Genomic DNA, 13,188 nt, shown 5'->3' with positions numbered 1-13,188 from the left:
GAAAGACACTAGGTTGCTGGAGGCGTGCCTTAAGGGAGATACTTGGATACTGGCTTCTTTCTTTCTTTTTGCTTCCTGGATGCCATGAGGTAAACATGTGTTCTCTGCCATGTGTTCCCACCATGAAGTACTGTGCGGCCAAAGTCCAAAGCAACACACCCAAGAATCCATGGACTGAAGCCAAGTTCAAGGCTAGCCTGGGCAACTTAGCAGGACTATCATAAAAATAAAATGGGCTGAAGACGTAGCTCAATGGCAGAGTGTTTGCCTAGCATGTGTGATATGCTAGGTTCCATACCCAGTTCCACAAAAAAATAAAAGCCTGCAGCCTCACCAACTAAAGGAGTAAGAAGAAAGAGCTATAACTAAAAAATAAAATAAAATAAATTCCAATAATTAGCTGCACTTGAAACAAATGAAAAATGACAGTCTCATCAAAGAAATAGAAGAAAACAGATGGCAGAAAAGCTAGATATTTAAGGAAGAAATCCTAGATGTCACAGAGCTGCAGAGGTGATACAACATCAAATTTGAATATAAACTCCATCCAAATCCCAGCAGACTGCTAAACTTCACATATACAAGGAGACCCTAAACCGCCTGGTGTGAAAATAAGCAGAAACCAGTGAGAGTTGGTAGAGATTTAAAAGTTTGCTACTTTTTTAATTGAGTACAATTTCCTGGAAATTTAGGGGGTAAATGCTAGAAGCTAGAAAAGGCAGAGAATGGATCCGAAAATCTGAGCATAAACTCAGCTCAAATTATCATCTTATAGCTATAGTATGCAGGCACAGGGGAGACTACAAGAGGAAAAAACTATGTTGGAGGTAAAAGAACTGAATGGAGACTATTAGCCAATGGATATCACCAAGGGGAATAGTTTTAATCAAAGCAACTTAACTGATAACTAGATAAAAAAAAATGACTAGAGTTGATACAACATGTTATCCACAATGTACATTTTTCAAACAAAAGTTAAAAACATGAAAAACAGTAAATAGTTAATCACACGAATAAGGCTGTCAATAGAAACTGATCACTACAGGGTGGAGATACTGAAATTAATTGACAAAAAATTCAAGCAGTTAACCATAAATAAATTTGAAGAATTGAAGGGGGCTGGAGGTATAGCTCAGTGGTTGAGTGCTTGCCTTGCACGTGTTGAGCACTGGGTTCAATCCTCAGCACACATAAAATAAATAAAAAATAAAGATATTGTGAGCATCTACAACTGAAAAAAAATATTTTAAAACAAGATTTAAAGGAAAACATGATCTCAATAGCTACACAGACATGGATCTCAACAGAGAACCAGAACTATTTAAAAATCCAAATGGATGTTAGATTTTTAAAAACACAGTAAGTAGAAATGAAAAAATTATTATATGGGGTCAAGAAAAGAATTGGAATATAAGATAAGTGTAATTTTGTGGGTTAGTCTCTGTATCTTCTATTCTGTACCATTGGTCTACCAGTCTTTTTTGGTGCCAGTACCATGCTGTTTTTGTTACTATTGCTCTGAAGTACAGTTTACTCATACATTGCTGGTGGGACTGCAAATTGGTGCAGCCAATATGGAAAGCAGTATGGAGATTCCTTGGAAAACTGGGAATGGAACTACCATTTGACCCAGCTATCCCTCTCCTCGGTCTATACTCAAAGGACTTAAAAACAGCATATTACAGGGACACAGCCACATCAATGTTTATAGCAGCACAATTCACAATAGCTAAACTGTGGAAGCAACCTACATGCCCTTCAGTAGATGAATGGATTAAAAATGTGGCATATATACACAAGGAATATTACTCAGCAATAAAAGAGAATAAAATCATAGCATTTGCAGGTAAATGATGGCATTTAAGACAATGCTAAGTGAAGTTAGCCAATCCCCCCCCCCAAAAAAAAAAACAAAAAAACAAATGCCGAATGTTTTCTCTGATATAAGGTGATTGAATCACAGTGGGGTGGGGTGGGGGAGCATGGGAGGAATAGACTAACTCTAGATAGGGCAGAGGGGTGGGAGGGAAAGGGAGGAAGCAGGGGGTTAGCAATAATGGTGGAATGTGATGGACATCATTATCCAAGTACATGTATGAAGACATAAATTGGTGTGAACACACTTTATATACAAAGATATGAAAAACTGTGTTCTATATGTGTAATTAGAATTCTAATGCATTCTGCTGTCATGTATTTAAAAAATAAAATCAATTTAAAAAAATAATTGGAATAGAGGTAAGAATTGGTAAACTTGAAGATAGATCAATAGGAATTATGTAATCCAAAAAGAATAAAGAGTTCAGAGACATGAGGGATAATATCAACATGTTCAACACATGTATAACTGGATTATAAAAGCAGAGGATAGAGAAAGGGTAAATCATTTTTTGAAAAAAGTCGTGGCCAAAATTTTCCAAAACTGGCTTATAAAAGCTATCTTATAGTTTTATGAATTTAAATGAATTCCAAGCTCAATTTGAAACCTTCCTAGACTGAGCATAGTCAAAAACCAAATATAAACGAATATTGTGAAAACAGCCAGAGAAAACACAATACATTATAAATGTAAGGTTGAAAAAAATGGCTATTCTGCAAGAAAAAATGAGCTTCAACTCTTATCTCATAACCATACATAAAAATTTAACTTTAAATACACCTTAGCATTAAACATTAAGGATAAAACCATAAAATAAAATAAAGATAAAATCTTTAAGACCTTGGAGTAGTCAGACATTTCTCAGATAAGACCAAAAAAGCATAAGCCATGGGGAAAAATATTAAAAGTTTTATCAAAATTGAAAGCTTTTCAAAATATCACATTAATATAATGAAAGGACAAGCCATATGAAGGGAGATAATATGCAAATGACTTGTATTTAAGATATAAGGAACTCATAAAAATCAACAATAGACCAAAAACATTAGAAACTGAGCAAAAAAATATAGAAACTTCACAAAGACATACAACCAATAAACACAGGAAAAGAAACTCATGATTCCTCGTCAGTGAAATATAAACTAAAATTTTAATGACATACCACTATAGGCTCAATAGAGTCTGACCACAGTAATATATGGAACCCTCAAAGATATTACTGGTAGGAATGAAATTATACAGCATATTGAATAAGAATCTGTTTTTTTTTTAATAAAATTGTACATACACTTACCATATGATCCAGTAATTCCACTTCAAGGTATTTTTTCAAGAGAATTGAAAACACATGTCTGCATAAAATTTTATATGTATTGTTCACAAACAGCTTTATTTGTAATAGCCCTAAACTAAAAAAAACCCAAATGCCCATCAGGGAGGAAAACTGGACAATTTATAATATATATCCACCATAAAAGGGATTAGTGCTTAGCAATGAAAAGGAACAAAACACTGATTGACAAAACAAATAAATCTGGAAAATATTGTACTGAGTAAAAAAAGTCAGACACAAAATTGTACATATTATATATTCCATTTGTATTAATTTTATATTAATTTCTTTGAAAAGGTAAAAAACAATCTTTAGTGCCAGAAAGAATACTATGGTGGCACAAAGACAATTTATATAGTAATGGAAACAGTCCCTTTTCACTGTAGTGGTAGTTACATGGTTGTATACATGTTTTTTTCACTGTATCAAACCATACAACTAAAGCAAGTATTTTAATTGTATATTTATTAAACCTGAATAAAGTTTATTAAAACATTTTAAAAATATGTTGACACAATTGGAGACTTTAAGTTATTATTTATAATTCTCACAATTAATGTCATAATTAATTTCCAAGCCCTTGCTACAGTAGGAGCTTAACGCTATTTGAATTTGGCATATGTTCAGATGTGATTTCCTGCCTTTCCACCTGTCCCCCCAACACACATACCCATTCTAATGTTAGTTCCATGAGGCAAGAACCTTGACTGTATATTCATGATGTATCCTCAGTGCCAAGAAGTATACCTGGCTTAAGGTACTCAATACATATAGGTTGAATTACTGAATAAATGACTCCTGTGTGTTAGTATTCATTGGGAATCTTTATTAGGAATTTGTTTACTTTCCCTAGTCAATCCTATCTACTTCTGTGCCTCCAAGTATATCTATATACTAATGACTCTCAGGTCTGTGTATCTTATTCTTTCTCCATGATCACCAGAGCCATTTTAATTGACTATTGGACAATTTCACTTGAATGTCCCACAAGCAACACAAATTCCCCATGTTCAATATAGAACTCTCAACTTTTCATAAGTTTATTCATCTCATCCATACTAAAAATAAAACATTGCCTAGAACACCTCCCATTCATATTACCTCATTTACTCAAGTGATTTCTACACTGCAACACATTAACTCCTGCTTCTACCCTAAGCAGCCTAGTAAAAGTGTCCTCTCAGAAGCCAGCACAAGGGATCATTTAATTCTCCCAAATGCATGTTAGACAACTGTACCCCAGCCCCACTCCTCTATGCCCACTGGTTCTGTCTTAATTCAATCTTTATTTTCTTCCCCTGGATTTGTGTAAAACCACTCTAAATCTTTCTCCTGGTGGTCTCTCTTTTCCTTTTCTTTTTTTTTTTTTTTGGGGGGGGGGCAGGGGTGTCTACTTCTTGTTTTACACAGCTTACAGAATTATCTTTCCAAAAAAAGAATCACATAACTACTCTTTTAAGGTCTCTAATTGCTTAAAAAAACTCAAACCCCAATAAAACACACATATCAGTTCAGCCTCCCCATCAGCCACTTGCACTTTAAGTATTTTCTAAAATATCATACCCTTTTATGTCTTCAGTACTTTGTTTTTTTCCACCTATAATTCCTTTTTTTAAAATTCACCTTAAGTTTCTATGTACTCTTGAAATCTTAATTCAAATGTCCCTTCTGCTGTCAATTTTTCTCTAACAGGGAAAAACTGTTTATACCCATTCATGATTCTACACATCAATTATCACATCTCAAATTAACATTTACAAAGTTACGCTGACTATGACACACAATATGTGGGGCAGGCACTATACATTGTTCCACATTATTTCATGCAGCATGCTAAAATTTAATTATTTTTATCAAATTGTTGTGCGATGTTTGAACACTTATCCCCACCTAGAAATTGAGCTAATTTGTGATAGTAGTTCATCTTTTAAATATTGGTTTATTTACTTGTCCAGTCCCCAAATGGCCATAACTTATTCTGCATCCAATGCTTAGCATGCTACTTAGTATTTACCCAGAGTGAATAAACAAATATTCATTTCCTGTTCTTCAATGGAATTAATTTGAATGTTCAATGGCATGAAATTCTACAGCCAGATTAATTTCATAATCAAGTTCTTCACACACTCGCTTGAAAAGATTAAAAACTGTTCATAATGTTACCAAGAAGTTAATAAGAGATATTAAAACTGTAAACTTGGTATCAAGTAGTCCAGTCCTTGTTTTCTCAAATGTTCCAACCAATGGACTTAATTATTGACTTCTCTTACACTTAAAAAAAGTGATACAGATAAAAACAAGAAGTTTTTAAAATATCCATTTTGTCTGACTGTTAAATTTGTTTTTTGATGGGACCACATAAAGATGGCAGAATATTGTAGAATGTAAAATGAGTCAGGGTTTAAAATAAACTAGTAATCCCAGAGGGGAAAACAAATATACTATATTAAAAAGTAATATTTTACTTATTTGCCCTTAAATGTGCATTTACATATGAAATTTAATTTTAGAATAAAATCCAACATCCATTCCAGCTCAAAAGTGTCAAAATCTAAAATGCCTCACACTCAGTTGTGTATAGAGTTAAGAATAGAACTAAATGTATGAACGAAATCTATGATTAAAATAAACCAATATCTGGAAGACCACCACAAATCAGTCCTCTCCCATGGACCAGTCTTCAAACATTAAACAATACTATAATTTAAAAAATTTATATTTGTAAGCAAAAATGTATCAAGACACTTGCAAAATAGCATATACAATGCCTACTTCACTACCTAATATAGCAAGCCAGTCAATAAATGTCAGTTTCCTTCCTTTGTTTATCCATTTATCTCCTAAATGAAGTAAGTTAAAGCAGGTACTTTTTTGTGTTGCTTTTTTGTGAGTGTGCAGAAATTCTTGACATGTGGTATTTCCCATGCTATTCTCTTACCAGTTGCCTCTGGTAAAGACAGAAAAATACATACGAAATTTTAGCCATTGCTGTTTATTCAAAAAATCTCTCTGAATGTTGGAGGGAGGGCAACACTGAGACATTTCAACATGACTTGGAATGGAGTGAGGTAATATCTGCCAGCCATGTAATGGGTACTATATTTAATCTTATGTCATTAGGTAAAAGGAAATGTAATCCACATTTAGATGAAAATGTTTTTTTCTTCAGGCTTTGATTTTCAAATAAAATTTTAAACAATTTTCATGTTGAGTTGAAAATCTCTTGTGATACATAGAAAGCTACGGGTTGTTCTACTTAGGGAGTACACATAGTAACAGTCATTTTTTTTTTTTTCTGCACCATGGTGGCTCATTTCAGGTCTACACCAAAGTTTCTGTGTTAGAAATGGCTCTTACTGGGGCTGGGGATGTAGCTCAGTTGGTACAGTGCTTGCCTTGTGTGGACAAGGCCCTGGGTTCAATTCCCAGCACCACATGGAAAAAAGAAATGGCTCTTATTGTGCATGTATATTAACTTAAAAAATATTTTATGTGCCTTACTATGTATACACTGTGCATGAAGGGTTAAGATGAGTGTCTTTGACCTTTTGAGTTCTTAGTTACATACTGCTGTGACTGAGGGTGGCGTTAGTCCCAAATAATTATTGCAGCAATGATGAACTGTTTTACTCCAAGTCTGCTTATTTCTTACCTGTATTATTGTTACTCATCAAAGTGTGTTTTTATCTGCATCAATATTTCTTTCTTCGAATGTAACATTTTTCTCCAGTTTATAATTTCCATAAAATGAGTTGATATGTAACTCCACTGGTTTTTGTGGAAGAACAGTTATATCTGCAAACCCCTGGGGGTTTGGTCAGCATATAAGATCTGAGGGTATCTGACATGTTAGGTCATAAACTTGGGCTGCCCATTCGAAGAACACATCTGAGTTTTAGGATAACTATAGGAAAACCGAGCCTTTAGGAGAGTTCAAATACATACCTAAATTTCCAGGGTCTTTGGAAAGCAGTAGAAGCCAAGTTTAAGATATTTTCAAAGAGTAACTGAATCATAGCATCATCTGCTGACCCCATTCCAAACCTACAAATGTGCTTTGCTCATTTACAGTACCATTTGTTTAAGAGACTAGGTGAAAATCTGAGCTAAGATGAAATAATATGTTATGCTTCAAGGACAAATTAAAAATGAGGGAGAACATATTTCTATGTGAGTATACATGTGTATATGAATGATTTCTTTCTGCATCTTTTCCTACTGGTAAATTATAAAGACTTATATTAGTCTTTTTACAAAATGGATACCCCGTTCTTCAAAATACACACGCACAAGCTAAAAATAATCACTTCAATTATAAATATATGGATTACAAAACATGAAATACAGGGAAGATGGTAAAAAAGAGATAGGAAAACGGATGATGATTTTCAGATTCTCAGGGAGCCCAGCCACCCCTCCCACCCTACCCCCAACCCCATCTCAATGTAGTCTATACTAAGATCATAGTGTTAAATACTTACAAGAAACCTGTAACTAAAAAGAAGACTGCTATAGTCGTATTAAATTTCACAAAAGTAGACAAATAAACTGAAATATATTAAGTGCAAATTATATTTGAAAAAAAAAGTTTTTAATGGAAGTAGACCTTCTCATCTTGCTGGAAATAACACCATCATCTAAAATTCACAATGGTGAAAAGCCTTCTAGAAAACACTTCTTGATTTTGGAAAATATGCCAGTGAAGTTTAACTAAAATATTAAGTGCTCCTTTATATTATTTATATATATTTATATTTAATATCTTTATGTTATTTATATATATATATTTATATATACTTATAAACATATACTATTTATATATTTAGTATGTCATATTTTACTCTGAAGTTTTCACAAATTGTACTATTCAATGGATAATGATCACATGAAAGATATAGAATACAAATTGAAATTAAATCCATCTAGAAAAGATAATTTACTAAAATAATCCATGCATTCCTAATCTAATATTTTTCTAATGGCTCATTTAGGAACTATTTATATTTATTAGTTACAAAAGAGTTTTAGTATAATTAGTATGGAAAAGCATATTAAAGACATAAAAACAGAATAATGTAAACATGAAATCTACTTCAGTTCAAATGCACAGCATTTCAAGAACATTTTTGCCATAATTTTCTTTAAAAAGCTAAATGATTTTGAAACACTGTAGTATTATAATAAAAGATTATGAAGTATACAAAAAAGGAATTCTAAAACACTATGGTATTGAATGAGCTTTTGAATGAGTTTATAAAATGTGTAGAAGTTATGGAAGCAGACTGAATATGCTGCACAACATCTGAGGTTCACAGAACTACTAACATAAAACTTTTCTAAAAGTAATAAATCACTGGGTGTGGTGGCATCTGTAACCCCAAACTCAAGAAACTGAGGAAGGAAGATTGCAAGTCAGACTTGCAAAGACCTAGCAAGAACCTCAGCAACTTAGTGAACTCAGCTTCAAAAAAAAAAAAAAAGAAAGAAAAAAAGAACCGCAGATTTAGCTTAGTGGTAAAGTGCCCCTGGGTTCAATCCCTAATACTATTATCATTAATAATTAATTAGTCAAAAATCATTTAAGAATGTTCAAGTTTTAAAAGAAGATAATTAAAACGCATTCAAAACTCAAAAGAAAAAAAATCCATTTATGATGAGATTCAAAGGTTTGCTTCTAAAATGATAAAAATCTGGGCTGGGGTTGTGGCACCACATATAAATAAATGAAAAAAATAAAGGTCCATCAACATCTAAAAAAATATTTTAAAAAACTGATAAAAATCTTCAAGTTAAGTCCAAGCCAGGGTAAAAGAATCACTGAGAATGTACAAGTATTGAGTTATTTTCTGTTCTGTGAAATTAGCTGTTAATAACTTGAATTGTATAGTAATTTTCCTTGTTGTAAATATAAACAAAAGGATGTGAATTTAATACCTACATTCTAATGAACAAATTAACTTTGTAATTTATAATATAATTTCAACTATGAAATGAAAAGACTAAAGACTGTACAATGAAAACAGTTAAAAGATAAAACAATTTCATTTTCCACATACTCACATATTTTTACTTGGTAATACAATATAGCCGTCACATACAATAGCTTGGTTAGGATTAAATCAACTTGCAATGGGCAAAGGAAGGCCAAAAAAAGGTTTATACAATATTCAATAAGCAATAATATTTGTTCAGTGTGCAATAAAATGAAAAGGTACTAACCTAGAAACAAAGAAAAAGAATTTATTGTTTTTAAATTCCAGAAATAAAATTAACAGAATGGCATATTATCCTTAACAAAACTGGTCCTACAATTTCTAAACTATTGTCTAATTAAAACATTTAAGAAATAGAAACAATCTACATGTTTTTCTACTAGGTATATACACCTATCTAGAAAGAAATAGGCTTTAAAATTCTTAACCACAAAGAACTTTCTATGGTGACATGAAAATGAGCTATGCATGTGACAAACACTAAGCCACTTCCCACAGAGATTTTGTTACTTCCCAGCTGTGGTTGTGATCCATTAGCAACAATATTTCACATCAATACCAGCTCATTCAACCAAATAAGCACAGTAATGTTTTAAAACCACGTTTATATTCATTAGTATGTAAAATTCACAGTACACAGATCTGGAAATGTTTAACTTGTCCATAAATAAGAGTATATTGTCTCAGTGTAAGTTTTAAAAGAAGTAAAGAAATCAGTCTGATAATGGGGAAAGCAGATTATATTTTGGCTACAGTGAAGATATGTTCAAGTTATAGTTGTTGTCATTGTGAAGAACTAACAAATGAAAACAAATTTAAAAAATTAAGTTCTTCTGGCAACAAAATTATATCTATTGTAATACTGTTAAGCAAAAAGTCAATTCAGAACTTCAATGCAATTTTTGCCTTCTATAAAAATGTAGTGTTATGCTCAAACATTTCTAAATGACTAGATTTGTAAATAAGCAGTTAATTTCTTTTCATCAAAGTTTATTTCTAATTCATACTACGCAGATTGTAGGTAGAACTAAATGCTACTTAACTTTTTTCTAGTACCTTAACTATATGAATCAAGGTCTTTTTTTTTAAACAGTGATTTATTGTGATTCTTAAAGTAAACAACAAAAGCAAATTCTAAAATTATAACCTGAAATTAAGCATTTGAAATTTCAGATGACAGAGCCAATAGTTGGTAACAGCTTCTTTAATTTCATATTAATAGTCCAATTAAAAACACTAACAACTACCTAGCAATAGATTTGAAAGAATCAGAAGGATTCTGTGAAGGAAAAAAACAAAACAAAACATGCAAAATGCCCCCCAAAACACATGATCCTCTCTCATTTTATAATCTAAAATTGTAAAATGGTTATAAATACATGATCATTCTACATAATACAGATCTTCTAGAGCACTTCTAAAGGAAATTACAGTTTTTGGTCTTAAAGAATAAGACTAAGATGAAAAGGGGGATAAGAACAGCGAGATCTGGGGAGTAGACCTTTCTACACGAGCAAGCCGCAGTTCATCCAGTCGAGGTGGTGGTTACAGTTCAGCACTTGATTTTCAAGGCAACTAAGAAATCAGGATGTGTGTTTCCCTTTCCTGGAGTTAATAATTCTTTAAAAATCTCTAAAACATTCATAAAGAAGTGTTGGACTTTTTGTTTCCCCAAAAGGGAATGAAGAATAAATAAGTGGGGGTGGGTATTTCTATCCCCAAATTCACACATACAAGTTAAACCCAATGAAATAAAGTTGTTGGTACCATCAGAGGCAGTTGCTACTCTACCTAGATGGTTCAAAACATGATTCAATAAAACAAATACATATTATTATGCCTCAAACAACTAGAAAGCGTTGCATTATTATTCAAATTCCATGTTTAATTAATTCCTAAGGTAATAGACTTCGATGATGTTAAATAGTGTACCTGAATCATTACTAGCAATAGAATGTCAAATTCAAAATTGTTATAAAAGTAAACCCATCATTAGAAAAACTCAACCTTAATGTTAAAAGAGGGAGAAATGAGTGAAATACTAACACCAAATATTGGAAGGCAGAATTTTTGTTTGTGGAAGACTGAGTGAGAAGATAGATGCACCCAACTGGAAGACAAAACAGAGTATGAAAAAATGTTTATAAAAAAACAAAAGAAAAGAAAATGAGAGAAAGCCAGGCAGCAAAAGAATTATTGGATAGACAGAAAGTAAGAGAAAATGAGGCATGTGTATATGGCTCTCTTTTTTTTCTGTCCTCTGTGTTCCTAAATAATTTACGATGTAAGTGGCATAAAGGTCACACTAGCAGACAAGAATGGACCTTCTGATGGATTGAGATGAAGGATTTGGGGCTAATGAATTGTTTTGCTTTTTGTTGTTTTTGCTTTTTAATTCATACCTGAAAGCCTTGAATCCTTGCTAAATATTCCAGTTGTTTTGAAGGTTGTACTGGAGAACAAGGGGGAGTAGGAGAACTTCCTTTTAAACCTATGGCTTCAGCTGTAGGAGATGTTCCATTCATAAGGAGTTCCCTGGCAATTGTAGCTGAACTATTCGATGTGGGAGATATACTGAAGAAAGAGCTTGAGGGTTGGTTCATATCTTTGGGTGACAAATAGCCTAGAGTAGTGCCAGAGATTACTTTGTGACGGCTGGCTTCCATCTCTTGATAAACATCAGGAGACAAATGAAGAATTCCTTTTGGAGCTATAAATAAAATGAAGAAACACTGTTATTACACTTAAAATAATTGAGAACAAACATAGCATTGTTAGCTCAATGGCTTCCTTAATTTAGTAACAAAGAAAGGAGAAGCACTGCCAATCATTATCGTCCTCATGCCTGCAGAGGCAATTGCAGCTTCTATTTAGAGGTGAATAAAAAAATATAAACAAAGTTAAAAAGTATGTGTCAATATTCCTAAAATCAGAAGTTTAAAAAACTCCACAAAAGTGGTTTCAGTGGAACTTAATGTGTGGTAGGAAAGCCATGGAAGAATAAGGGAAATTGACGTGTGGAAATATAATGAGGAAGAAGATAGGATATATGCAGTATCTTTACCCTGAAGTTCAATATTTTATGGTTCATAAATAGAAAGGAACTGCCCCATTATATGCAGCAACTGAGGTACAAAAGATAAAATGAAGGCCATACCAGTCCAAACATTTTCAGAGACACAAACCTATATATGCAATGGCCTACTGGTCCTCTCCTTTCCACATGGATAACCCACAGAATATTCTAACTCATGAACATGTCAGAAAGGGCATACTCTTCCCAAACTGACACTGTCCCTTTCTTGCTTAGTTAATTATGACACCACCATTTATATGTGTATTGCCCAACTTATACTTTTGGAAATTACCTCTGATTCACCTATAACCAAGAAGTTATAGTGTTCATTCCAACATCTCTAGAATTTGCCCTTCATCATCTGGTACATTTGTTCAAGTCAGGCCATGGAAAGGTACTGTAAGCGAAAGGAGCGAGACGGATGCTATGTCATCAATTAGAGGAGTTTAAACACAGAGGCACCCTTTGCTTTGACTACTATTTGTCTCAGAGATGTTTCAAGCCATATTTCACACTGCTTGTTCTGATGCCTTCTGTTTAAGCTCAAATCATATTATCTTTCAAAATTAATGAAAGTCATCCCTTGTAGAGAATGTGCCTTGGGAGATACAACTTAATGCCCTTGCTTTCACCCCCACCCCACCCTCCTGCCATTAGCTTTCTAATTGAAACCTCCGCTGTTTCACATGGGGGCTACAGTAAGAATCACTGAAAGATTTCACTGCTGTCTACACAGCATTCATTTTGTGAAATGTGTTCTATAAGGAGTCTGCAAAATGGGGCTGGGGATGTGGCTCAAGCGGTAGCGCGCTGGCCTGGCATGCGTGCAGCCCAGGTTCAATCCTCAGCACCACGTACAAAGATGTTGTGTCCACCGATAACTAGAAAATAAATATTAAAAATTCTC

General features: G+C 33.2%; 1 protein-coding gene across 10 annotated transcripts in view; it reads right to left on the bottom strand.

Moving 5' to 3' along the window:
• The window catches only part of Stau2 (staufen double-stranded RNA binding protein 2), a 274,753-nt gene that overhangs the window by 109,808 nt on the left and 151,757 nt on the right, over positions 1 to 13,188 (bottom strand). For all 10 annotated transcript variants that reach the window (XR_009228323.1, XM_046460516.2, XM_058584403.1 and 7 more), the window contains one exon: positions 11,608 to 11,915. Coding sequence is in view for 9 of the 10 variants with exons in the window: in XM_046460516.2 (XP_046316472.1) it covers positions 11,608 to 11,915 (308 nt within the window). In the remaining variant the exon portion in view is untranslated. The remainder of the gene's footprint in view (positions 1 to 11,607; positions 11,916 to 13,188) is intronic.

Source organism: Marmota monax, unplaced genomic scaffold (assembly GCF_021218885.2).
Source record: "Marmota monax isolate L192 unplaced genomic scaffold, Marmota_monax_Labrador192_F-V1.1 WCK01_AAM20220418_F8-fsc00063, whole genome shotgun sequence".
Lineage (NCBI taxonomy): Eukaryota > Metazoa > Chordata > Mammalia > Rodentia > Sciuridae > Marmota > Marmota monax.
Note: the sequence above shows the minus strand (reverse complement) of the source record. Positions and strands in the feature narration are given on the sequence as shown.